Source organism: Lissotriton vulgaris, chromosome 7 (assembly GCF_964263255.1).
Source record: "Lissotriton vulgaris chromosome 7, aLisVul1.2, whole genome shotgun sequence".
Classification (NCBI taxonomy): domain Eukaryota; kingdom Metazoa; phylum Chordata; class Amphibia; order Caudata; family Salamandridae; genus Lissotriton; species Lissotriton vulgaris.
This window is the reverse complement of record NC_141695.1, coordinates 1,726,101,869-1,726,127,654: the sequence shown is the minus strand read 5'-3', so window position 1 is coordinate 1,726,127,654 and position 25,786 is coordinate 1,726,101,869. Positions and strand designations below refer to the sequence as shown.

The 25,786-nt window shown below is 45.8% G+C and overlaps 1 protein-coding gene across 1 annotated transcript in view; it reads right to left on the bottom strand.

Moving 5' to 3' along the window:
* The window catches only part of LPCAT3 (lysophosphatidylcholine acyltransferase 3), a 201,045-nt gene that overhangs the window by 85,598 nt on the left and 89,661 nt on the right, over positions 1 to 25,786 (bottom strand). The window contains exons 7-9 of the mRNA XM_086932970.1: positions 10,810 to 10,918; positions 10,189 to 10,275; positions 6,023 to 6,189 (exon numbers count right to left, since the gene is read on the bottom strand). Coding sequence (XP_086789096.1) covers positions 6,023 to 6,189; positions 10,189 to 10,275; positions 10,810 to 10,918 — 363 coding nt within the window. The remainder of the gene's footprint in view (positions 1 to 6,022; positions 6,190 to 10,188; positions 10,276 to 10,809; positions 10,919 to 25,786) is intronic.

The following is a 25,786-nucleotide window of genomic DNA, read 5'->3' as shown; positions in this document are numbered from 1 at the left end:
GGGGGCATGTTGGGTGGAGTGGATATTAACTCCAGACAATAACCGAATTGGATAAGCTTTGTGACCCACCTGTCCGTGGTGATGGACTTCCAGACGGGCAGGAACTGCTGGAGTCTCCCCCCGACCGGTGTTGTGTGGTCGGGGGGCAGTGACAAGGCGTCACTGTTTGCTGGCGGTAGAGGACCTGGAGCTGTTGTTGCCACGTCCTCTGCCTTTGGCGCTGTTGCCGCGATATCCACCTCGACTCTTGTTGGCATAAGTAGTCTGGGTGTTGCCTTTGTAGAATTGCGTGGACTGGGAAAGCTGACCCCTTGAGACTCCTCTAGTATTGGAGCGACGAAAGGACCCACTCCGAAACTGCTGGGACTGCAAGGCACCCATGGATTTTGCAGTGTCAGTGTCCTTCATTTTTTCTAGGGTGGTGTCAACCTCTGGGCCAAACAGGTGATCCGGGTTGACCGTTTGGTTCAGGATGGTGGCTTGGATGTCTGGCTTAAAACCCGAGATTCTCAGCCAGGCATGTCTCCGAAGCATAACACTGGTGTTAATAGCTCGCACAGCGGTATCGGCTGCGTCCAGAGCGCACTTAATGGAAGCGTTGGAGATTAGCTTCCCCTCTTGGATTAGCATCTCAGCCCCTTCTTTGTACTGATCAGGCAGGTGTTGCAAAAGGGTCTCTAGTGTATCGTAGTGCGCCCTGTCATAGCGCGCTAGAAGCGCCTGTGTGTTTGAGATGCGCCATATGTTGGCTGCCTGTGCTGCTACCCTCTTCCCGAAGCCTCAAAGACCTTGGCTTCTTTGTCTGGGGGAGGAGCATCACCCGTAGTCTGAGAATTGGCCCTCTTCCGGGCATTCGAGACGACAAGGGAGTCCAGAGGCAACTGTCCTTTAATGTATGTAGGATCAGTAGGTGCAGCTTTGTATTTTTTGTCAATCCTAGGGTTTATCACCCTCGCCCTGGTAGGTTCCTTGAAGACCTCAGCAGCATGCTTTAAAACACCTTTTAGCATAGGCAGAGTTTTCACAGTCTTTTCTGATACTGAAAAAGTGTCAAAGAGGAAATCCACATCCACAAGGTCAGCATGCAGCTGGACATTGTGATTGTTAGCGGCCCGTTCAATGAGGGCATTGAAAGCAGCAGAGTCTTCAGTAGGTGAAGTCTTAGCAGAAAAGAGTTGAGGGTCTTGTCCTGAATGAGGATCCCCAGGGTCACCACCAGCTGCCCAGGGCTCATTTGTATCCTCAGGGTCTGTGTAGACTGGATAACTGTATTCGTCCTCATCACCCTCACCAGCGTCCACATCGGACTAAGTGGGCGAGACCTCATGAGCTTGTGGTGAAAGAGGTTCCACTAAGGCAGGAGAGCAAGCAGAGTCCATCTTCTTTTTGAGAGGGATTATGTAAGACTCCAGTTGGGGTTCTGGGGTGATTTTCCTCTTCAGAAGGGAAAGCCTGCCCGTTTCGGCGTCGATGAAGTGTTCTTGACGCTCCTCCTCCGAAGGTTGTCGAGGTCGCGGGCCATGGACCACCAACGACGCCTTCGGCGCCGAGGAGACCTTCTCGGGCACGCCGGCCCCCGGCCTAGGAGCGAAAGCCTTCGGCGCCGTCTTAGGCGGCAAGGAAAAGAGGATCGGCGTGGACGCCTTAACCGGTTTCTCCACAGGCTTGGCAGGGGGAGGGTCCTTCGGCTCGACCGCTGCGGTGCCGTACCTGATGCGTTGCAGGGAGTCCGTGACCTTTTTGGTGAATGCGGCGGATGGACGCGCCGGTTCAGCGGAGTACTTTGAGGCCACCTTTGGAGCAGAGTCCTTCGAGGCCATCTTTGGAGTCGACTCCCGTGGCGCAGCACCCTTGGCCTTGTCATGTGGACGCGGGGCAGAGAGGACCTTCGGGTCATCGGGTCGCTTCTTCGGGTCGCCGTGAGTTTTCTTCGGGTCGTCGACAGCCTTCTTCGGGTCGACTGGGCCCTTGCCGGCGTCGACCGCCTTTGGCGCCGAACACCTTCACCTTAGTCTTCGGCGCGGCAGCCTTTGGCCCGGCGCCCTTGACTTGGCCTTTCGGCTCGACAGCCATCTTCAGCTTCTTCGGCACCCGAGGCCTCAGAAGTCTTCGATCCGACTAATGCGATGCACACTTTCGGTTTCGATACTTGCACCTGCGCAGTATTTGGCGTCGAGACCGTTGGTTTCACTTTCGGTTTCGTTTTGACCGGGAGTGGCTCCGTATCAATGTCCGTGGCCGGGCCCGAAGGCGGGGCCGTGGAACCCATATCGAGGTCTTGGGTAAGGCCCGAAGGCGATCCCTCGACCTGGGCCTTATAGATAGGCACGGCCCCAGAGTCAGTTTGAGGGAGCTCCTCGTCCGAGCTATCCTTCATGGCCCAAGGGCCCCGTCGTCGTCTCCTACCTCCTCGACGACTTCTCCGCATTCGAACACCTCGGCATCAGCGTCGTAGTCTTCTTAGACGTCCGACGCGGGGTTTGATTCCGAAACGTCCTGGATATATTCTTCCTCGACATCCCCAGCATCGAAAATGTCCGTAGGCGCCGGAGCAGATTGCTGGGCCTCCAGGCGTGCAGCTCGTCGGAGCTTGAGTGTCTTCTTGGACCTGAATCGTGAACAGGCCATACACTTGGCCTCATCGTGGTCCGGCGACAGACACTTGTTGCACACCAGGTGGACGTCGATGTGTGGGTACTGCGAGTTACAGACCGGACATCTATTGAATGGACTTCGGTCCATGATGGATGGTCGATAGTCAGGAGCGTCGACTAGGCCTTCCGCGCCGAGAGCACGCGGAAGTACAGAAGCGGCTCAGAGCCGAGCTAGAAGAAAGTAAGCCGAACGCAAGACAATACCGACGTATAGACTAAAGACCTTTTGGTCTCAAGAAAGTTTTTCTATCGATTCCGACAAGAGGGAATTAAAGACACCCGAACCCAATGGCGGAAAAAAACAATCTGAGGATGGAGTCGATGCCCATGCGCACTGTAGTCCAGGGGAGGAGCCACCTATCTCGTGATACTTCGAAGACTCTTCCAGGACAACAATGTGCAATCATCCGGACCCAACACTAGGCGGCGATCTATGCACAGATATGAATTCAGTAGCCCACATGCCTCGAACCTGTACTCATCCTCATCATCGCCCTCCCCAGCGTCCACATCAGAGTAAGTGGGCGAGACATCATGAGGCTGTGGAGAAAGTGGTTCCACAAGGACAGGAGTGGAAGCAGAGTCCTTCTTTCATTTCAGAGGAATATTGTAGGACTCCATAGGTTGTTCCGGGGCAATTTTCCGCTTGTGGAGGGAAAGCCTGCCCGTTTCGGCATCAATAAAATGTTCTTGTTCTTCTACCGAAGATTGCCGATGCTTCAAGGTGGAAACCACCGTCGACGACTTCGGCACCGAGGACACCTTCTCGGGGACGCTGGCGACCACTTTAGGGGAGAAAGGCTTCGGCGCCACTTTTGGCGGCAACGTGAAGTGAATGGGCGTCGACGCCTTGTGAGGTTTCTCGACCGGCTTCGAAGGTGGAGGATCTCTTGGGCCGACAGCCGAGGCCTTCTCCTTGATGCACTGTAGGGAGTCCGTCACTTACTTGGTGAAAGCGGCGGACGGGCGCGCCGAGTCGACAGGATCCTTCGAGGCTCCACCAGGAGTGGACTCTCGGGGTGCGCCGCTCCTGGCCTTGTCATGTTGACGCGGAGTCTCGAGAACCTTCGGGTCACCGAGGCCCTTGTTGGTGTCGACCGCCTTCGGCGCCGATTTACTCGGCTCGACCACCTTGACTTTAGTCTTCGGCGCGGCAGACTTCGTCTCGACGCCCTTGACTTGAGCCTTCGTATCGACAGCACCCTTCTGCTTCTTCGGCGCCGAGGGCTCCGAGACCTTGGATCTGACCAAAGTAATGCGCCCTTTCGGTTTCGAGGCGGGCACCAGTGCTGTTGCTTGTGTCGAGACCGTAGGTTTCACTTTAGATTTTCCAGGTGCGGCTCAATAACAATGTCCGTGGCCGAGCCCGAAGGCGGGGCCGTAGAACCCAGTGTAAGATCTTGGGTAAGGCCTAATGGCGATCCCTCGACCTGAGCCTTATGAATCGGTACGGCCCCAGTGTCAGTGCGAGGTAGCTCTTCGTCCGAACTATCCTCCACGGCCCCAAAGGCCTAGTCGTCGTCCCCTACCTCGTCGACGACTTCTTCAGCGTCCGAGTCGTACTCGTAGTCGACGTCTGACGCGGGATTCGACAGGTTGTCACCGATGTCCCGGTTAGCTTCTTCTTCGACATCCCGGCATCGAAAATGTCCGCAGGCGCCGGTGCAGTCTGCTGGGCCTCCTGGCGCGCAGCGGGTCGATGCTTAAGCGTCTTCTTGGACCTGAAGCGGGAACAAGCCATGCAACTGGCTTCGTCATGGTCCGGCGACAGACACTTGTTGCACACCGGGTGGACGTCGATGTGGGGATACTTTGAGTTGCAGACGGGACATCTCTTGAAGGGACTTCGGTCCATGATGAACAGTCGATAGGGTCTGTGGCGTCGACTGGGCCTTTCTCGCCGAAAGCACGCAGGTGTATGGAATCCGGCTCGGAACCGAGCTGGAAGAGTTAGGCACCGAACGCAAGACTATACCGACGAAGAAAACTAAAGACCTTTTGGCCTTAAAGTTTTTTATCGATTCCGACTAGAGGGAACCAATATACATCCGAACCCAATGGCGGAAAAAAACAATCTGAGGATGAGTCGATGCCCATGCGCACTGTAGTCCAGGGGAGGAGCCACCTATCTCGTGATACTTCGAAGACTCTTCCAGGACAACAATGTGCGATCATCCGGACCCAACACCAGGCAGCGATCTATGCACAGATATGAATTCAGCAGCCCACATGCCTCAAACCTCTATCTTGCCAGTGTCTGGCCCGAAAAAGCAATGTTTTTTTAAAAAAGTGTAAACATCTTTTCTGCCTTTTTTTTGCTCATATTTTATCAAAGGTGGTGTTTTGGAAGTCTCTGAAAACCTTCTGTCTAAAAAGAATAATTTGCAAAATGGTATTTTAGAATCCATCTGGGGCAAGATCTTTGTGACATACCACAATATTCCCAGTGTTGCCTTTCACACACATTTTCTGTACAAGCAATGGGCCACAATCCTTCCATAGATAATCATAAGAGACATTTCAAAAGACTATCTTTATAGACTGCTGCAAGTGTTCAGTAGCATTTCAGACAAAACCTTAAATGTGTATTCTTTACAGTCCAAAACGCTGAAAAGAAATGTATGAGGTTGAAAAAATACCTGGTCTTTGGACAGCACCCAGCCCAATCAGTGTCATCACTGGTGTCTTGCCTTATGCCAGTTACCCTATTCCTTGAACTTCTTGTTGTTAAGGTGTTGAAATCTGAGCATTTCAGCAGAGCAATTGCTGCTTCGAAAAATGATGGCTATACAGGGCATTTTGGACTCATGCCGTGTCATAGGGAGTCACGCTAGCACTCACATGTAAAACATTTTTTTAAGGGCAGCCTCAGGGAAGTTTTAACACCTTGGCTGCTAGGGGGTTTTCCCCTCCTGTGCGGAAAATACTTGAATACTATAGAATCATGACAAGGTCAACTCGTCATAAGCACAGCGCAGGTAAAACCCATGACGAGTTGACCTTGTCATGAGCATGGAAGGGGTTAAGGAACCAATATAACAAACAATTGCTAGTACAACAGCAATCTGTTCCTGCTATGCAGGACTTCAGCTAATGTCATGCTAGGAACGATTACTTGTAAAAAAAAAAATTTTAAAAAAGAGAAATGCCTGTAAACTAACAGAAGATGACTAAACCTCCAATAAGTCTTACGCAACACTACAGTATTTGGCACCAAAGGTGGAATTTACTGAAGGCAACAATTTCAGGTCTATTGACTAAAAGGTAGCCAGATGTCCCCATAGCACTGCGTATCTTCTAAAACAGCTTTCATTTTTCTGACTTTGGAAAATGGAATGCAACCTTCCCCAAGAAGCTCCTGTGCTCACCTTGCCACCCAAGCGTTTGTATTCACATTGAAGCTAGAGATGGTGCCAGTGAAAAGTGTTGTTGTCTCAAACTGCCACACCTTGATGTTCACACAGGCATCCCACTGTGGTTGGCCACTTGAATCCTTCCCATTGTAGCCCAAGCCAGTCAGGATACAGACTCCTTCCTGCAAAAAATAAGGGGCATGGGAGTGAGCAGGAAGCAAGGAGAAAGGAAATCATAAAAATATCAGATTTGGATAAGAAACATGTCTGACTATAATGTGATGTACATACTTCACCATATACAAAATGCAACTGTAATAGTATCTTGTATCCTTTGCAAGCGGGAATAAACAACAAACCAGTCTCAAAATACTATGCTGTTGACTCAAAGCACCAATAGCTCCCTACTTTAAAATTGCATTTTTCCCTAAAATAGTATAAAGCTGGACTGTAAAACATGCTCATTTGTTACTTCTGCCTAGCACTGTGGAGGGCTGCTTCTTAATCATTCAACATCACATTGAAGCCCGTACATGCTCTTAAGATGCCCCACAGGTCAAGGGGATAGTTGTATGATCAGACAGTGCTGCCATTGTCTAGAGAGGTGGGTGTTGGTTCGAAGGTAATTATGTCAGTTAATGAGTTACAGGAATATTTATGGTTGGCATTATCAGAACCATAGCTGGTGGAAAGGGTATGGCATGCAGGGATACATATAAACTACGTATAGTTCTGAGAGGCTATCTGATGGACCATCGCCCTCCCTCCCCCAGTTATAAGGGAAACACAGGGGCTGCATATAGTTAGTGGTAGAAACTGGACACAGATGAATAGTTCAGGTTGATTAAGGTGGTGTGGAAGACTTCGCCTGTAGTAATTTTAGACTCTGGATTAAGAGGTAAGCTGTATGAAAAACACTAATGAGAGGAATTGTCCAGAACCCTTTTTTTCCCTAATTTCATACATGAACTGTCAAAGCAAAAACTATTAATTGAGTTTTCCGACACAGTGGTGTTGAAGGTTGTTAGAAATGGGGGTCTCTAGTTGGCACTGGCTGGCGCCACTGTCCAAAGAGGGAGCCTTCTTTCTAAGTCAGGGCAAGTGGGTCACCCCCTTTGACAACCCCTGCTCAACCCTGTGGTAATGTAGCACAAGCACTTAGGCCTATCTCAGAGGCAGTGTGTGAAGCGCTTATGACCAAGTACAATAAGGCAATAATGACACCACAAAAGGACACAACTCTGGTAGGTATAGAAAAATCATGTCTTTATCTAACAGTTTAACTCAAAACTCTCAAAGCGTTTTAACAACTACAATTCACATCAACCCGTAGGGACTCCAAGAGATAACGTATTCACCAAAGCGTAACACTGCCAGAGTTCAGGGATGGGGCCTACGCGACCCGTTGCGCACCTGGTACTGTTGTTGAAAGGGAAGACAGCACACAGCTTCTTGAAGAAGCAGAGACGATGACAGGCGGACTCCCAGCGACCATAAGACCGGCTGCCGAGGTCCGCAGCGTACACCCATAATGATTCAGGCACTCGGGGCAGGCGAGCTCTCAGCATACGGCTGCCCAGGTTGGTGGTGGCAAGGACTCTCGTCGTGCAGCTCCGTGGTGGGCTCACAGTGGCAGCAGCTCTTAACTGCGGCAGCCCACAGGACAATTCCAAAGGGGTGCAAAGTTGTCAAGGAATCGGACGCTCAGCGGCCACATCTCTTTTAGTTGCAGCGGCCCGCGGGACAAACTATGATGCAAAGTAGCAAAGGGTGTGGGCGCTCAGCGGCTACAGCACTCTCTCAGCTGCGGCAGCCTACATTACAACTTCTGATCATGCGCAGTAGCAAGGGGTGTGGGCACTCAGCGGCTACAACTCTCACTTGGCTGCGCCGGCCCTCAGGACAAATCACGATGGTGCACAGTAGCAAAGGGTGTGGGCACTCAGCGGCTACAGCGGCCCACATGACAAATCACAATGGTGCAGGTTCTGGCGGCTCTCAGCAGTGGCAGCTCTCCCTTAGCTGCAGCAGCACACACGGATCCTGCGGAAGTTTGGAGGGTACAGATTTAGGCGGGCTCTCAGCGGTGGCAGCTCTCGTCTAAGCTGCAGCGGCCCACACAGCTTTAGCAAAGAAAGGTTCAGAGTCAGGTGGCCGCTCAGCGGCGGCAGTTCTCGTAGCAGCAGCGGCACGTACAGGTTCAGCAAAAGTTTAGGTCTCAGCTCTGGTTCGGACGGGCACTCAGCGGCGGCTCTTTTAGCTGCAGCATCCCGCACAGGTTTAGCAAAAGTTCAGAAGATGCCCAGTCCGCAGTCCTTACAGTGGAACTAGAGGCTCCGGATTACTCGACGGGGGCCCCACCTGCAAGCAGAATCCTTGCACAGGAATTCCGACGGCTGACTGGGTGAAGTCTAATGTCCCTGAGACTTCGGCAGGAGGCTCTCTCGATTTAGGACCTCTGGTAGTTTCTTCGGCAAGCCGGGTGAAAGTTGCGAAGTCCTTTCCTCTGTTCACTCGGACAGAGTTTGATCTTGACATCCAGAAGGAACACACTTGGCCAAAGTTCCAGTGCAGAATTTTATACCTAAAAAGTCTTTGTTCTTTAAGGTTGGAAATCACTGACTCCAGTCAGAACCAGTTGGGTGGTGTTAGGAGCACTTGGTTTATGAGACGAGATCCTGTCCTTTCAGAATGAGGGGGTCTCCTATCAGATACTCAGTGGGAGGTGGAGCCATCATTTACCTTGCCAGGCTCTGTTCTGCTCGGATCAAAGAGTCATCCCTCCCCAAGCTTGGAATACCGATCTCCCTATCCAGTCAGATCCGACCCAGCTGGCCCTACTGCTCCAAAACCAGATGGCCAATACGCATACTCGCAACAGCCCGCAGTAAAGCTTTAGACAAGAGACTACCGTGTTTTCAGAAAAGGCATTTCACAACATAGGATACCTACACAGTCCTTACTAAAAAGTGGTCCTCCCTGGCCTGAGCATAAACATATCAAACTCAAAGTTCCTCTTGGGTTCCTAGGGCCGGATAGAGTGATATAAAGTAATCCTTAAACAGGCTATACAGATGTAAGCATTAGAGTTATCCTTATTCACACAGTCATTTATATACAGGGAGCATTCCTGCTGTGGCACGGACTAGCAGTGGCACGGCTCCCATAACATCTACATCCAGCCACCATAAAAGACAGTAAGAGTCACGGGGAAAGGGAGGCCCACGCCAATGATGCCAGGTCCTACAAAGGTCAAAGATTTGTGCTATTTCCTCTCATAAGGAAAGCCTGTCACTAGATTTCTTTTGTTTAGTTAGCACAGTAGCTAGTCTCATTTGTCATCACATTGAATACTGTAAACTACAAATCTAACATCCGTAATGGCAAAATGAGTGACTCAGATCAGACTTTCACAATCAGAAGGGTGATAATCCACTGCATTTGGCACTTTGTGCTAGGCAATAATGAATGGTCTCAGTTTCACAGTAGAAACTAAGAAAAAACAAAGGCTTAGAGTTATGCAAATCTCACTCCAGAGACATGTACTTCCAAGGCCGCAAGGCAAAGCTCTGATGAAGACAAAATTACAAACATACTGAAGCACCTCCAGTAGGTTTGCAGATTGTAGAATTCATTAAATCAAAAACCAATAGTAGGGGTGCTTAGTTAGGCAAGCCAAACAGATTTGTCTGAATTGCACGTAGACAGGTAGACTGGCAATGTAACAAAAGAAAAACAAATCATCTTGTGTTTTTAATTTGCGCACTTGGGAAGAAATAGTTTGAGTTCATAATCAATAAAGAGTGGAGGAACAGCAGCCTAGGGCTCACAGGCCAGGGTGCTATAATGTAACAGAATGGAATTTCCCAAAAAGTCAAAGTTTAGATTTGAGCGTGGCGATGATCATGTTGCGAGGATTTGTGGCCTTAGGGTCAATATAATCTTGAATCATGCAAACTATGCCCATGATCGAATCTCAAATAACTTTACCTCAAAATATTTATTTTCAGTACCCAACAGTTAGACAGTGGAAAAAACAGCAGGTGAATCTAGAGAATGCTTAAAATGGAACAAAAACTCAGCAACAAGCACAATTTGACATGGAAAACTGCAGTGCACCCCAAAATGCCTCACAGAGCCCACTCTCCCAGACACAATTCACCCCTTCGACCCCGACTTACCGTCACCAGCCAACAGCAGACATACTTGTAGAGTACAATCTTGCCCCAGAAGGTCAGGTAAACACAGCGGTACCAGAAAGGCTCTTTCTGCAGAAGAGGCAAAGGCATCATTTAGCATATATCACTTTGTAACTAACCAGAATCTACAACTGTGCAATTGGTTTTAGTTCCACCTAAACTCCTTGTTGCATGGAGACTCCAAAGCACTGGTGAGGGAGTTAAAAAAATGTTTTCTTTAACTCCTCACCAAAAAATGTGGGCTGCAGAGACGAAGTACCCAATACAAACCTGTAAAGTAAAGCTTTAGCTTCAGTGCCTCCAGTGAATACTAGTGTAGTAGAAACACTTCATTGACACCATGCAGTAAAAAGGTAGCCTAAATGCTGAGCAGAACTTCAGCCAAAGTAGCCACTTAATATCACTGCTGTACTGTAGTAGTTGGAACCCAGGAGCATACTTTAGCTAGGACACAGTAACAACTTTGTGCAGCCATTTGATCACTTTACTGGGTGTCTGCAACGACAAAAGCACGTGTCCTTCTGTTCATCTTAGCACTATCACATTGTAGCCATGTTTTAGTTAAACCCCTGCTCCCAAAATGTAGCAGCAATAGGTACTTACAGCATAATCCTCAGTCAGGAAATAATTGTCTGGTACATAAGGTCCTACAGCAGTGTAAATGGTGAGAAAGAAAAGGCCCAGACAAAGACGCTTGGCAGCAGGCAGGAGGCTGCAAAAGAAGAAACATTTAGGGGTTTAGTTACAGGTGATTAAAGGCTGAAAGCAATGCATAAGAAAGCCATGATAACTAATGAGACCAATGAAATAGCTTTTTAGTTTGGCTGTAAAAGAAAAGCTGCTGCCTACCCTTTAAATTGTGGCTATAACAGAGTTTGCACAGTTGCCTTTTGACAAAAGAAGCAACCTGCTTAGAAATTCATTGGAGGAAAGTGGATTTGTTGGGGTGATTCATCATGTAATAATGTCACTATTCTGTATCAGGTCTCGTTAGCTTACTTTAATTTAAACCCTAGATCAGTCCAGGGTAGCTGTGGCATACAGCAGTCTGGCTTAACTCAAAGGAATCCATCAGTCCCAAAACAGTTAATAAGTCGAAAACACAGCACAATAAAAACCCTAATCCAGTTTTTTTTTTTTTTAAGTATAAATGGTAATTGGGCAAACACACTAAAATGAAAAAAATTGAATGTAGGGAACCAGAGTTAATATATGAAAATAACAAGGACCCCCTGTTCTCTAACTTCTAGGACAGGGTAAAACACTGTAAATAAAATCCTAGACAATGATCTAAACAATAGGCATATAGTTCAAATGTGTCTCACAATTCATACAAGTAATGTCAAACAAAAACAGTGAAAGGGATGAGAACAATTTATATAAAAAAATATGTAAATATTTAATTTAATTATTCATACAGTTCAATAAAAACATGGTGCAATATTCTAATACATAGTATTATCTAATACACCTATAATTAAAAAAAGATTCACAAGCCATATGTAACAAATACGTTCCATGAAAAACAATATACAATGCTGTGGCAGAGCTGTATAACATTCATTGCCTAAGATTTTATTTACGCAGGGAACCAGAGTTGTCTTTTTGGTGCAGTTTTGTATAGAACTTCTAAAAATCATAAGGGCCAACTGTGTGTGAAGATGCTCAGTAGGGCATGGCAGCAAGCTGTGACTGAGATGAGTTCTCAGAGGCTGGATAGCCAACAGTCCCTGAGGGGTAGAAATCAAACATTCACACTAAGGACAGCCCCTCATCGGCTGGATACTTCTGGAGCGTTCTTAAATCGAGTGAGGATTTCTATCTTCAGACTCATTCCCTTTTTGGAGCTCGTATTTCTCCAGTGGAGGAAGGCTACATTTGGTATGTATAGCCTCTCTGTGGAGTCCCTCCGAGACAGATTTGCTGCTGTGGAAAAGCTCAGAGCAGAAGCAACTCAAATCTTTGGTGCCAGTGGAACGTGCCCCTTCTCAGTGTGACTCAACTGGTTGGTCCTGGCCTTCTGTCAGTTCTCCAGATGAAAATTGTTGGAAAAGTTACTAAGTCCCAGCTTTGAGGCTTAGGCAGAAGGAGTGCACGGACACTGCTTCAATCGTACCAGGACCGTAGGAACACAAATTGGAGTCCGAACTCACTTCAGTGGATGCCACCAGCAGGGTCCAGGTCAAGTCCGGTTGTAACTGGCTGGCTAGGCTCTTCAAGGAACGTGTGCTTCTTGCAGCTTACTGTGCTCCTGCAGCTCAACAAGAGACTAGCCAACTAGCTCTGAGTCTACTCTTCAGGCCTCTGTTCATGAAGAAGCAGATCAAGCACATGGGGGGTTTCTCTCCACAGAAGAAACAGAGGGCACAGAAGAAACAGAGGGCACTGCGCTCCTTCAGATTTCTAGTCCTGTGGAAGGTTTAGTCTTACTGTTTTCCACAAGTCCAGCAGTGTTCTTTAGAGGGTCTGCAAGGGAGCCAACTTTATCCTTGGCACTAGCTTGTGGATGAGGGAAGACTCCTTGCTGGTTAGGGAAAGATTTCTCAGGAGCAACTGTACCCACTTGGATATCACTTTCTGGGGCTTGGTCACTAAACTGTATCATATTCCATCTCCCTGCTCAAATCCAAGATGACAGAACCTTTCTTACCGGGGCCAGAGCTATGGGAACATCCCTAAAGTTTGACCAGTATAATAAGCAACTCCCCTGGTAAGCCAGTTCTCTAACAGGTTTTCCACTCTACTGGGCTTGTGGCACTCTGGCTAATTAGAAAATGACTCCTGTCTATGAGTAGGTCACATCTACCTTTCAAAGAAGCTGTTGCCTTGAAGCTTGTACAGTTCGTGGTCACATCCCCTCCCCCATGCAATTCTGTCAGGAGGTGGTCACAACTCCTCCTAGCCAAGGTCCCTTTGTTCAATTCCTGAGAGAAATTCAATCCTCCTCCTCGGTAACGACATATCTGTAAGAAACAGTAGTTAGTATTAGATTCCTTACCGCCCCACCCATCCTCCCCGTTCTGCAAACCGATATCTAGGGTTAAGGTCATCCCCTTTCAGGGCCCTAGTTTCATGGCACCAGCGTTGGGTTTTATCATGGCTCTGCGTTTCTGGCGCGGAAAAAGCTATGAATAAGAACTGACGTCAGCACGCGAGGGCGGCGTCTAAGTACTCCGGCGACATCATCCCGGCACCCACGACGACTGACGTGGAGCCGCAGACTGCGCCTACCAACGCGCAAGGGTACTGCTACACAAAAGTTTCCGGATCCAGTCTGACGCCTGATGGTATTCTAAGGTAAGGAATCTAATACGAACTACTGTTTATTACAGATATATCGTTACTGAAAGTAAGTAACTTGTGCTTTACCACCACTAAAGAGACAGGTGAGAACATGACTCTAGGACTGCCTCTGCAGCCTAGCTGTGTAGTTGTTACTGGGAATTCATTCATGGAAAAATGCACATTTTGCCAGGCCACACCTTCCTTTTTAATACAGTTAAGTCACCCCTAAAGTAGGCTATAAATGTCCATTGGATTAAAAAAATTGGATCTGTTACGTTACTTACATCTCAAGTCTTTTTTAACTGAGGCAAGCCTGGCGCTCTCATAGAAAAGCACTGGGTTACATTCTAACACTTCATTAGGTATAATTCCAGTTTGGAAGTAGCTAAACCCAGTGTCCTTTTAAAATCCAAACTGATGGTAAAGTTGGATTTAAAATTGTTATTTTGAAAATGCCTCTTTTAGAAAGTTGGCATTTTCCTGCGTAACACCTCTAGTGGGCCTTTCTCACTTAACCCCCAGCGGGATTGGAATTTGTTCCACCTGCAGGTGTATACCGATTTTGTGGAGGGACGCCTGGCTACCAGAATGCCATTACAGACTTCGGGAGGCAAGTCAAATGGCCTCAACTGCCACCGCTCAATCTTCACGCATGTAAGTGGAGACTGGACATGTTCGGCTCCCGAAGGGGTAGACAAAATCGGGGGATCGACAGACATGCTGAGTAGCTCTGGATACCAGAACCTCCGTGCCCAGTCCAGAGCCACAAGGATGGCTTGGGCCCTATCGCACCTGATCTTCAGCCCTCTGGGCAGAAGTGGTATAGGCGGAAAGGCATACAACAGACCGCAACTCAACTCACGACGAAAAGCGTCTCCGAGCGAGTGCCACCTTGGAAATTCCAACGCGCAGAACTTATGACATTGATCATTCTCTTCTGTGGTGAATATATCTAACCAAGGCTCTCCCCACTGCTGAAAGAGGCTTTGCGCCACGTCAGAATTCAGACGCCATTCGTGATCCATCATGCACCGACGGCTGAGTTTGTCTGCCCTGGGTTTCAGGGAACCTGCCAGGTGTTGAACCACCAGGGTCACGCCCTGATGTTCCAGCCACTGCCAGAGCCGCAACGCCTCCTAATTTTCCTCATAACTCTTATGGAGAGTCAATTAACAGAGTAATGCATAAGTATAATCTGGAGCTTTTAGAACAACTGGTCACAGAAGGGAACAACGAGGTACCAACATATGAAAATCATAATTACTCCTCAATCATTGAGCATATTTTGATTTCAGAAAATGGCCTGGGTTGGATTTAAAAAACAAAATGAGGATACCGAAAGTATATTTAGCGACCACCATCCGCTTTTTTTCACTTGGGTTTTTCCATCCATACAGCACAAAAGGGCTAATTTAGTAACAGACATCGAAACCAAAGGTGAAAATGGTATAAGTATTAAACGGTCAGGTGTTAATCAGTCCTCCTTCCTTGAAAAACTTGTGCACGACAATCATATGAAACTTTGTATAGAGGGAAAACACCCTGATCCACAGATTATCTCAACCTTCAGTAATATATAACATCTGGGACAGCAAGAGATCTGAAAACCAAAAGTAAGAAGAATATCAAGCCATGTATCGGATGGTTTGATCATTCATGCTCAAAAGCTAATCAGGATCTCAAACGTATCTTGAAAGTAAGACCTAGAAACACTAACCTGATAAAATAAAATTTAAGGAAGTCCAACAAACAGGTTTTAAATAATATAAAAGCAGTAATTGAGGTACGAGCATGGGGAAAATTGGCAGCAGATACCCGGGACGTAAATTATTCTGGAAGTCAATTAATCAACCTTTTTTAAAGACTAGTTCTCATCAAATTTGAGACTTTGGTACAACCTTCTGATTGGATAAGGCACTTTGGCCAGATCTTTAATCCATGTGATGATAGCCCAACAACTTTTGAAAATAGTTTCTTAAAAACAGCCTGTACTGATCTGGCACCAATATCATTGAAAGAGAGCACAGTTGCTCTATAGAGATGTGCCAATGGGAAGGCACCCAGCCCCAATGGGGTACCCATAGCCTTGTTTAAATCAGAGATACATTTTTCGGCCCCAATCCTATTAAGGAGTATGTAACACCTCAGCAAGGGGATTTTTGACCGCAACTTGGACACAAAGTATCATTGTACCGATATTCAAGAAGGTAGATAAGGGAGACGTAATTATTAGCAAATACACATTCTCTAAAAAAGGCCATCTTCAATTATGTTTTGTAAATCTAAAAAGTGCATTTGACCCGGTTAATCATAGGAAATTGTGGCAGACATGGGCTAAAACGGGTGCCCCTAAGGAAATTATTTACTTATCTCAACTGTATAGTTATTTATCCGCAGAGTATGTTGCGGGTCTAAAGGAGTGTACTTCTCGCTTCAAGGCAAAATGTGGGATTAGAAGAGGCTGCGTACATGCCCTTTTATTGTTCTCCCTTTACATTAATAGCGTCGACCAATTATTACAAAAACTGAAAAACGATGCCCCTATAGTAGGCGAGCATATAACCCCATCCTTACTGTACGCAGATGACACAGTCTTGCTATCTAGAACTGCATAAGGGCTGCAATGTCCGATTGAGAATTTTGCCGAATACATGGAAGAAAAGGACCTAAACTCAACCTTAAAAAGACCTTCACAATGGTATGTGGGAAGGGGAAGTTTAAAACCAGAACACATCAGGTAAAAGGGGTACCAATAGCCGAAACTCGCACCTTCCTGTATCTTGGCATGCTATTTTCATCTAATGGCCACTGGGGGCAACAGATTGAATTAAATAAATCAACTCGGTTACGATCAGAGGCCATTTTTAGATTCTCCTCCAAGATATGGAACAAACCAGTAAAAGAGATATTGACCCTTTATAAGAGTAAATGTATTATGGGGCTTGCTATGGTGCTGCCCTATAGGGAATGGTTAATTGTGCTCCACTCCAAACTGAGAAAAATATATTTTGAAGGAGAATACTGACAGTCCGTAATTCCACTCCCTCTCATATAGCACACAAGGAGCTTGCAGTTCCCTATATAGATTACCATATCAGCATAGCCCCATTAACTGGCTGGCACAGGATATGGAGTAAAGCCAGACCAGATTCACCCAGGATATCATAATTGATTGCCTGGGTCTTGAATATACTGACAAAAAGCCGCAGCTGGCATATATTAAACTTCTAAAAGAGGTTGACAAGGAACTTGATATCAATTACCCTGTACAAATCTCATATTATAGCAAAAAGAAACAGAAAACTGGGCTTGTCGGCGCTAGGGAACTTACGAAGGAAACTAGGGAGAACCTAAAAATCGACAACCAAGGAATACAGCGAGGGACAACAAGAGATGGGTATTAAACGATATCTGTACTGGGTACAAAACTTGCGCCATGGATTCTATCTTACAAGACTAAGACTGGGCACGCTCCACTTTTTACTAGCTTAAATGGAAACCAAAACTACCACTCTGCCTGTGTGACGGAAAGCCAAATAACTCAACTCTACATTTTATTCTTTTTTGCAACTTTTATGAGGATATAAAAAAATGTTTAACGTCCCCTCTTTCATAGTGAACAATTATACTTTTATAAATACAGCCTATAATTGTATTTGTAGCCTGGAAAATTAGGGTGTATGCTATGGCCTTATACGTACAATTATCGATCAAAAGAAGGAAAGAAAATTCGTACCTTGAGGCCCTACAATATGAAATAACATAGGTCATACACATATAATGGACGATCGTAATACTGATGGTATGTGGTTTACTTTACTGACACTAAATTACCATTAAGCGGTTATTCTTTATGCACTTTATTGTCTAGTCGGTGGCAGAGCACTATATTCATCTAAAGTCGCTTCTAACATTATGAGGTCTGGAAACTGAGATATCAATAATGCTGCGGTTCCTTCCGTATAATCAAATGATGAAACAAGGAAGAAAAATTACAACCCGTGTTATTAGATGAAGCTAAAATATTGTACATACTTGCATGATGATTTATATTTTGCTGCACTTTAGTCTATTTCTGAATTAATTTTCAAATACTACATGCTGCTACTATAAGTATTGTTATTTCTCTTCCCCTTCTGTTTATTTCGTGTATTTTATTGATTTTAGATTAGATGGTCTCCTTCAAATGAATTTGCAAAATTGCTGTATTTGCTTAAATTGCTTTTATGGTTGCGTTTTTAACCGTATAAAGTTGAAATTGAATACATATAATTTAGAGATTAGTTCATATAACAGCCATAAGAAGAAAAAATGTGGGGACAAGATTTGGTCTTCAGTTGCAAATTGGTTTTCAGGGCTCAGACCAGATAAAGAATCGGAAATATAAGTGGGTGTCGGATTAACTTAATCTGAAGACTAGAGTGATCTGAGAGATTAATATGGTGGCACATTAAAATATGTATGAAACATTTATTTTAATGTATGCTCAGGCATTTGCACTCTCAAGTAGCACGTTAAGGGAGAATAGATATGTCATGTAGCTGATATTTACCAATTTGATAGTAAATATTCCGTGGATATTTATAGGCATGTAGCACTTTATTCATTGCACTGAGATATTCTAATATGATGGTTGGTCTCAGGATTTTTTTAATACTGTGTTTGACGGATTAATAATTGTACTCTTTGTATGGCCTTGCTTATTAATGCGGATTTACTGTTCTTTGAACAAGGGTGACATAAAAATTAAAAATATTAATTTTACTCTCATACTGGTAGCCAGTGAATGTGGTCAAGTGATTACCTCTGTGAGATATTTGCCACTCCTCAATTCAGTATAATTTGTAGGTTGCTTGTACTCCTGAGGTGTGAGAAAGTAAATTATGGAGATTCATAAAAAGTGGAACAGATTGGTAAGCCTAACTAACTGTACTCTTGGCTGGGGGCAGGAGGAACGGTATAAGAGATTAGAGAATCATTTTGGAGAGCCTGGCAAAGCATATTAAAGTTCAGATAAGCAACATACTTTCAGCTTGCACTCAACTGTTTTGAAAAGGTCATCTGCTTCACATAAATGAAATTGTGACAGATGCGACACTTGGGCTAGTTTATGCGTTCGTTCCATATAAAAAAAAACTTGCTATCCAATGTGTATCGTGCTATTTCTCTCAGTGTAAAGATTACAATGTAACTAGTATTTATTACAAAAGGGAGGAAATAATGGAATGCCTTCTGCCAGACTTCTTGATGAGATGGTTAGGTCTGCATGTAAGCCAATATGGCTGAATGATAGGGAAAGTTAGCCAGTACCATAAATGAAACCCAGCTGGTGCTTAAGAAAATCATCACTGCCTAGCATTGCTTCAACATTTTGAACACTGGGGATCAGTAGAATTGGAAGAAAGAACAGGCAATTCCTTGGCTAAACTATCAAAAGGGAACACCATTTGGATAGTGGGTATTTGAACCTTGAAGCAGGATTATAGAATTCTAAAGAGCACTCGATGGCTCAGATGAAGACTGAAAATCTTGGTGGTGTTGAATCCCGGGGTGAATAACTTGTAAAGATCTAGTAGTCCTGATATTCTTATTCTCAGCCAATCCAGCAAATGATCAGAGACTACTATCTCCCACAATGGCAATGCTGAAGCATTTTCTGTGGTTGCCGATGGCAATGCTGAAGCATTTCATGTGGTTGCTGTGGTACCCCTAGATTATCTTTCAGAGGTTGGTTGACGGGCTTCTGGTGTAGTTGCTGTAACAGTCTTTTCTGACAGTGTATGAATCTGCTGGTTCTAGCCTTTGTTGTCCCTTGCAACTGGATTTTGTTGGCCATCACACCTTTCCTGCACCTCTGCTACAACTTTAATCATTCGTCATAAAATGTATATGTGACCCAAAAAACAAGATGAGATGGACAGATCTAGATTTTTCGTCAAGGAAGGAAAAGCAGTACGCAAAAGTGGACTTGAGGCAGAGGGGTGGTGCCAGTGCAGAAGGTGTTGGGGCACCTCCAAGCCCATCAGGGAGGAAAGGAGCGTACCCTCAAAGGGAAGCAACAGCTCCCTCCCACCAGAGCCCTGGTGGAGAAACTTCAAGAGATGGCCCGCCGGGAAATAAGCAACCGGGTCACACATGCGCATGATACCCACAGCCGTGGACACAACGTGCGCGGACGCACCCACTCCGTAGGGCCCCGCGGTGGAGAAAGCAGCTCCTCCGTGGGCAAAGGACGTAAACTAAGGCGGCCGTCCCCGAAGCGGGGTGGGCAAAAGCCAGACCTTGAAGTCATAAGGAACCGAAGAATGGGGGACCTGCCGCTCCTCCGGCGAACACCTCTGCCTCGGAAATGGCGGGGAGCCGCCCTTCGATGACACAGGTGAAAAAGACACCACGCCACTGCCAGTCTCCGGGGAGGATAACACCAGAAGGCACCCAGCCTCCGGAGAAGAGGGGGCGTCCGAAGACTAATCCGCTGCACGACCTCTGTGTGGAGCCGTAGAGTCCTCCGCCTGAGGCAGGATGTCAACACCATCCGGCGCTGAGTGAGACGCCGGATAGGGCTCCTCCAAGTCACACCGCGCCAGGGACCGGAGTGGAGCCGGAGCCGAAGTGGCCAAGGGGCGCCGCCGGAACGACGCTGAGTCGACCTCCACCTGCATGGAGGAACGAAAGGGACCCGGGGAGTGAAACAAAGCCCTCCGCCAGCCTAGGCCCAGGATGTGACGGAGGTGGCCCGGCGACCCATGCGGCGGCGCCAGGGACGATTCAACCTCCGACTCGCCCTCCGATGAGGCAGCTGCCTGCGGAGAGGGACATGGAGGTGGGCGAGGGGTACCCGCCCAACCTCTACCCAGAGCGGGACGAAGAGGGTCAAATCGACCCCTGTGGAGTTGCTCGGACCAGCAGGTGCCTTGGCGGTGTCAGTTCAGCCGTGGACAAGGCCTCCGCCTGTTCAGAGGGCCGAGTGGGGCTCTGGGATGCGACCCGAGCCCCAGCGACCTTACGTGACACCGCAGGAACTCCCGCAGGAGTTTGCGGCGAGGCAGAGGCGCTGTGGTCCGAAGGAGGGATCCCAGAGGGGCCGCACCCCAACAGCACCACATCCTCCAAGCCTGGATCCGAAACAGTCTGCGCTGGCGCCGCCGACGGCCCCACGCAAGGCAAGGGATCCGCTGACGCCCCAGGTGGGGAAGAACGAGGAGACGCCAGAGGCCTGCAAAGCCGCCACATATGTCTCCATCTGGACTCTCGACGCCCCCTCACCGGGAAACGGTGGATAGGAGGACGACACGCGGGCAGCATCACCCGCGGAGAGCCCACGCCCCAGGCAGGCCGAACACCAGGCCCCAGGGACAAACTGCGACACTTACCCACCAGGGAGCGACGCTCTTGCGACAACGGAGAGGGGCGAGGACGACAACAACGGCCGCCTCTGAAGCCGTCCGCTGAGGAAGATCGAGAGGATGAAGCCGACCTTGAGAGACGCACCGAAAGTAGTTTCATCCGATACTCCCGCCGCGACTTCGGCTTCAACTGTTGGCACGCCTCACAATCAGTGGTGCCGTAATCTTCCCCTAAACACCACATACAAATGAGGTGAGGGTCGGTCGCCGACATAAGACGCCCACACGACGCGCCCGAAGGCATTCGAACACTGTTCCACCCATAAATAGTCACAATGAGGAGAAAAAAGAGGCACAAACAGGTTAGAACAGAGACCGGATCCGCGTTGCACGCGGAAAAGGAAAAAAACTGACATAGGCGCGCCAGGGTGGGGCTTATGTGGCCTCGCTGATGTCACGTACGAGGATGACGCCTGGGCGGAGTCGTCCCGCCCCACAGGGATGCTGTGGATCCAGTCTCAAGCCGGAGGATAATTCTACGTGAAGGAATCTGCGGCTAGTAGTCTCTATCAGATAGATATAGATATATAGCCATCCGTTTGCCAAGTTAATTGAACTTGGGGAGGGTAGAGTTCCAAGCTGACAACACTCGGGTCCTATTGTCTTTTCAGAAGAATAATTAATGATAAAGACCTTGATGATTTTCAAACATTGCCTGCAGTAAGTTGCCGAGTGGATGAATCATAATTTTCTCAAATTAAATTCAGAAAAAACTGAAATCATTTTCTTTGGATTGAAGTGCCAACCTGACCCTTGTAGGTGGTGACCAGAGGAACTTGATCCTTCTCCTGCCCCCTTCCTCTACTGCCAGAAATGTGTTTTATTCGAAAGTTTCACTGCAAATTTTGGACAGCTTCAAAATCACTGAAGAAAAAGCTTCACCTGCTTCTATAGAACACACGGGAAACCATTGTACATACGTTAGTAACGTCTAGATTGGACTATGCAAATAGTCTTATTTGGGCCTTCCTGTTTTCTTGACCTATAGACATCAGAGAATACAAATGCTGCTGCAAGACTGGAACTGATAATTTGCCGCAAGATACCTTATTGTCCGGATCACCTGTTATGCAATTATTCAGCCTTTAGACACATGGGTCTTAGATGTACACTTACTGATAGATGAAGCTACACAAGGGGGGACATCAGCACACGCGCATGTACGTGATTTGCCGCTACTGTTTAAGTATTGTTTACGTTTTTTTTTGGTACAAAGGTTAAATAAATGTCATTTCTAGACGCAAGTCCATAGGGAATAGATCCGCCCCATGACCATGCTATTGTGCAAGACTGAACCGACAGACTGTCATGAACGAACGAAGAAGGCGTCGCAATAGGCCCTTCGCGTGCTTGTCAGATCTGTGTACAGGATCTTCACATATGTGGCGCTGTCAGCGCGGCGACATGATTTAATTCTGTATTGTCCTGAGAAATTTGTATGTTGAACGGGCGAGACCGGAATGTCGTGATAATCTGATCATTTTTTGTATACTGTATTCCAAAAACATAAAATGCTAATAAAAAGATTTGATTAAAAAAATGGTGCTAATAATTCGTTGTAGGCAATCAATACGGCCTCGTTTGATACTCCTGCAGAAGCTACCGATTGCTAATTGCATCAAGTTTAAAGCTCTTACCTTTGCTTTAGAGCCTTTTCACAGCATAGCCAGATTTAAGGAAAAGACTCCATTCGTACCATCAATATAGATCTCTAAGGCCCAATAACCTTCGATTACTTCAAGTCCCAAAAATCTGAAAAGAATGGACATCCTTCGCATTCCTGACAACTAAACTTTGGAATGCTCAGCCTATTAGCCTTGGTTTGGACCCCTCAGAAGTGATCTTCAAAAAGCTGTTAAAAACCTCTGATGAGGTTTAGATCTTTCTGCTTGCCTATCTTCAGGGCAATTTCTAAGCTGATTAGCGCAGGGGCGCTTCATATGAAGCAGCATTGTGCTAAAACAAATGCAATTTGATTGACTAATTGATTCATCCATTCAATGGTTTGAGTAACCCAATAATGCATATAATATTGACAATCTTAGGATAGTTATAACGGTCTGAGGTTCCTTTGCCCCCCTAGGTCACCTGACCCAATAGACATTTGTATGCCCTCCTGCTAAACAAGCTGTTTTAATGGGACCAAAAACATTGAAATTCTTCACAGCAACCACCTCTACAACCACCTCTACAGAATATGCCATACATTAAAACCACTGCCAATACTGATGATTATTTCCACAACTCTCAGACCAATCACATGTGCCACTCAACGTGATTGAAAAAGAAATCAATATTTTTTATTTTCAAGAGAATTTTTCTTGCATAATTTTCATCTCATTTTTTGTTGACAACAGAAAACAATGAATGTTATTATTTTCATGAAGGTCTTATATATTTTTAAGACCACAAAGAACATTGTCATCAGATTTGACAATTACAAAACACATACGCCACATCTTAAAGACAAATTTAAAATGTTTTCACAACATAAGCAAGCTCAAATGCCCTAAATCACTAAAGACAGGAAGAACGAAGAAATTAGAGAGACCCAAGAAAGGTATTAAAGAAAACAATAAAGTACAATAGAAGCTCAGGGTACACGTAGGCCAAACAGTTCTGTATTCAGGTCATTTGAAACCTAATTCAGTAGTTATGATATTGAGTGCAAGGCCTAGAGAATATGCTGCAGTTTTTTATTGAGGAATTAGGGTTCAAAATCAGCAGACCTACACACTTTCTCATTCCCTGTTTAACTGGAAAGAGCGAGAACAGTTTCGGGGACGGAGGGAGGGCCTGTCGGAATAACAGTATCTATGTTAATCTTACCAGCAACATTGTTGTTGGCTCGTGGAAGTCCTATTAATGATGTCACCAAAAATAGCTCTACATTATATGAAAGGGAAATCTAGAAGTGAAGGGCAACGAAAGTGACATCCTGAGTGATGAGGTCCTTATCGTTAAATGGATGTTTCAAATACAGTATCCAGAGTCTTACAGCATTGAGTGATGGGACTGATGGGCTGTCTAAATCCTAGCTGCAGGCCCAGAGCAATAACAAACAATGTTTTGTTGTCGAACCTTTCTCTAGACCATACCTTTTTTGTTGTAAATAATGGGGAAAAAGACATCACCTACTGCCTTTTGAGGAATGAGGACCTGTAGAAGATAGGGGTCTGCTTTTGCCAAGCTTTCCCTACTTGGCTCAAAGAAAAAACTGCTCCCTCGTCTTTTAACCTACTCTCTGGCATCTCAAAAGTTATCATATCTTTCATGTATGGTAGTGTTAGCAGAAGACATTACACATAACAGTGGTCAGTGCCCGCCAGTTCCATCATAGCTACTGCAGAAGAACAAAAATTTTAAATAAAAGAAAAATGCCATCATGAATAAAAAAAATTAAAAAAAGTGAAACACAAATTTGTTCTCACTCAAAAACCATACTTTAAACATCTAGATTCGTTTTTGAATCCAGACAACCACCCCTTTTCTCAGTAATATATTGCAGACACTTTTTGTTAGTGTGGTTAATAGCGGTGCATTAGGCCTATCTTTAGCTTCATGTTCAGTGTCATTGTGTTGTATCGTAATTGCATTTATATAGCGCTTACTACCCCATACGAGGTGTTAAAGTGCTTTTTCGGCACACGCTACTCCGGAAACCATAAACTACTAGTGGTGAATTAGTATAGCGACAAATGAAATTAATTTGAGTGGTGGACATGTTGTCTGTTATTTGAAATGAAAAGGATAGTGGAGAGACAGAAGTAGGAAGGATTTAGAACTTTTTTTGGAGCGCATAGCAGTAGGAGGTTTATGATGAGTAAATAGGAGATGGAGGAGGAAGTTTCAGAGGGAAGGGTTTAGGAAGGCTGGTTTTGGGAGGTCGGAATAGTAAAAGAGGTATGAGATGATGCAAGGAGGGGTAGAGAAGGGAACGGTGTAGAAAGAATTATTTTGGGGGTCATAGTAGTAGTATAGGGTTTGGGATAAATAAATAGATCCATAAGTACACAGAAGGTGTATAGATGCTTAAAGGAAGGTAGTATATGTAGATTAAAGATGCATTAAATAAACTCCGGCTATCAAGTGTTGATGTACTTCAAATTATTTTGTTGGTAATTCAATAGTGAAACAATTGTAGACAGTTATGATAAAAGATTTACTTATTTATGCAGTCACTTATATACACGTTAGAATAATGTAACTATCAGTAATATGTACATTTGTTAAACAGAGCGAATATCTATTTTTTTTAAACAATTTTACATGTTTACACAAAGCAATACACATATATAGGTACATATCTATAGTACAAAAAAAATGCTTATATACAGAGGGATATGCTGTATATTTTGGTTTGAGTATGGTGGTTATGTGGAGAAGAGCCAATTCTTGAGTAGCTTTCTGAAGATAAGGTGGTTATCCGTGGATCTTAAGTTAAGGGGTAAAGAGTTCCATAGTTTGGCTGCTTAAACAGAGAAGGATGTGCCACCCTTGGTTTGTTTCTTATATGCTGGGATTTTGAAGCGTGCTGCCACTCTAGAGCAGAGGTTCCTTTATTTAATGTGTTTAGTGGTTTTATTCCTGATTAAGAGCGCTCCTGTTCCATGCATCGCTTTGTGGGTGATACTAAGCAGCTTCATCGTGGATTTTCTGGCAACCGGTAACCAATGCAGGGCTTTCAAGGCAGTGGAGATGTGGTCTTGCGGTTTTATATGTAAGAGTAGTCTGGCAACAGAGTTATGAATCGGTTGTAGTCTTTCCATGGGCTTTAAAGATGATCAGTGGTAGAGACTATAGGTGTAATAGAGTTTGGACCTAACTAGGAAGATGGTAGCCTGGACCTTGTATGGAAATCCCAAATGGGTGAAGATTGGTTGAGTTTT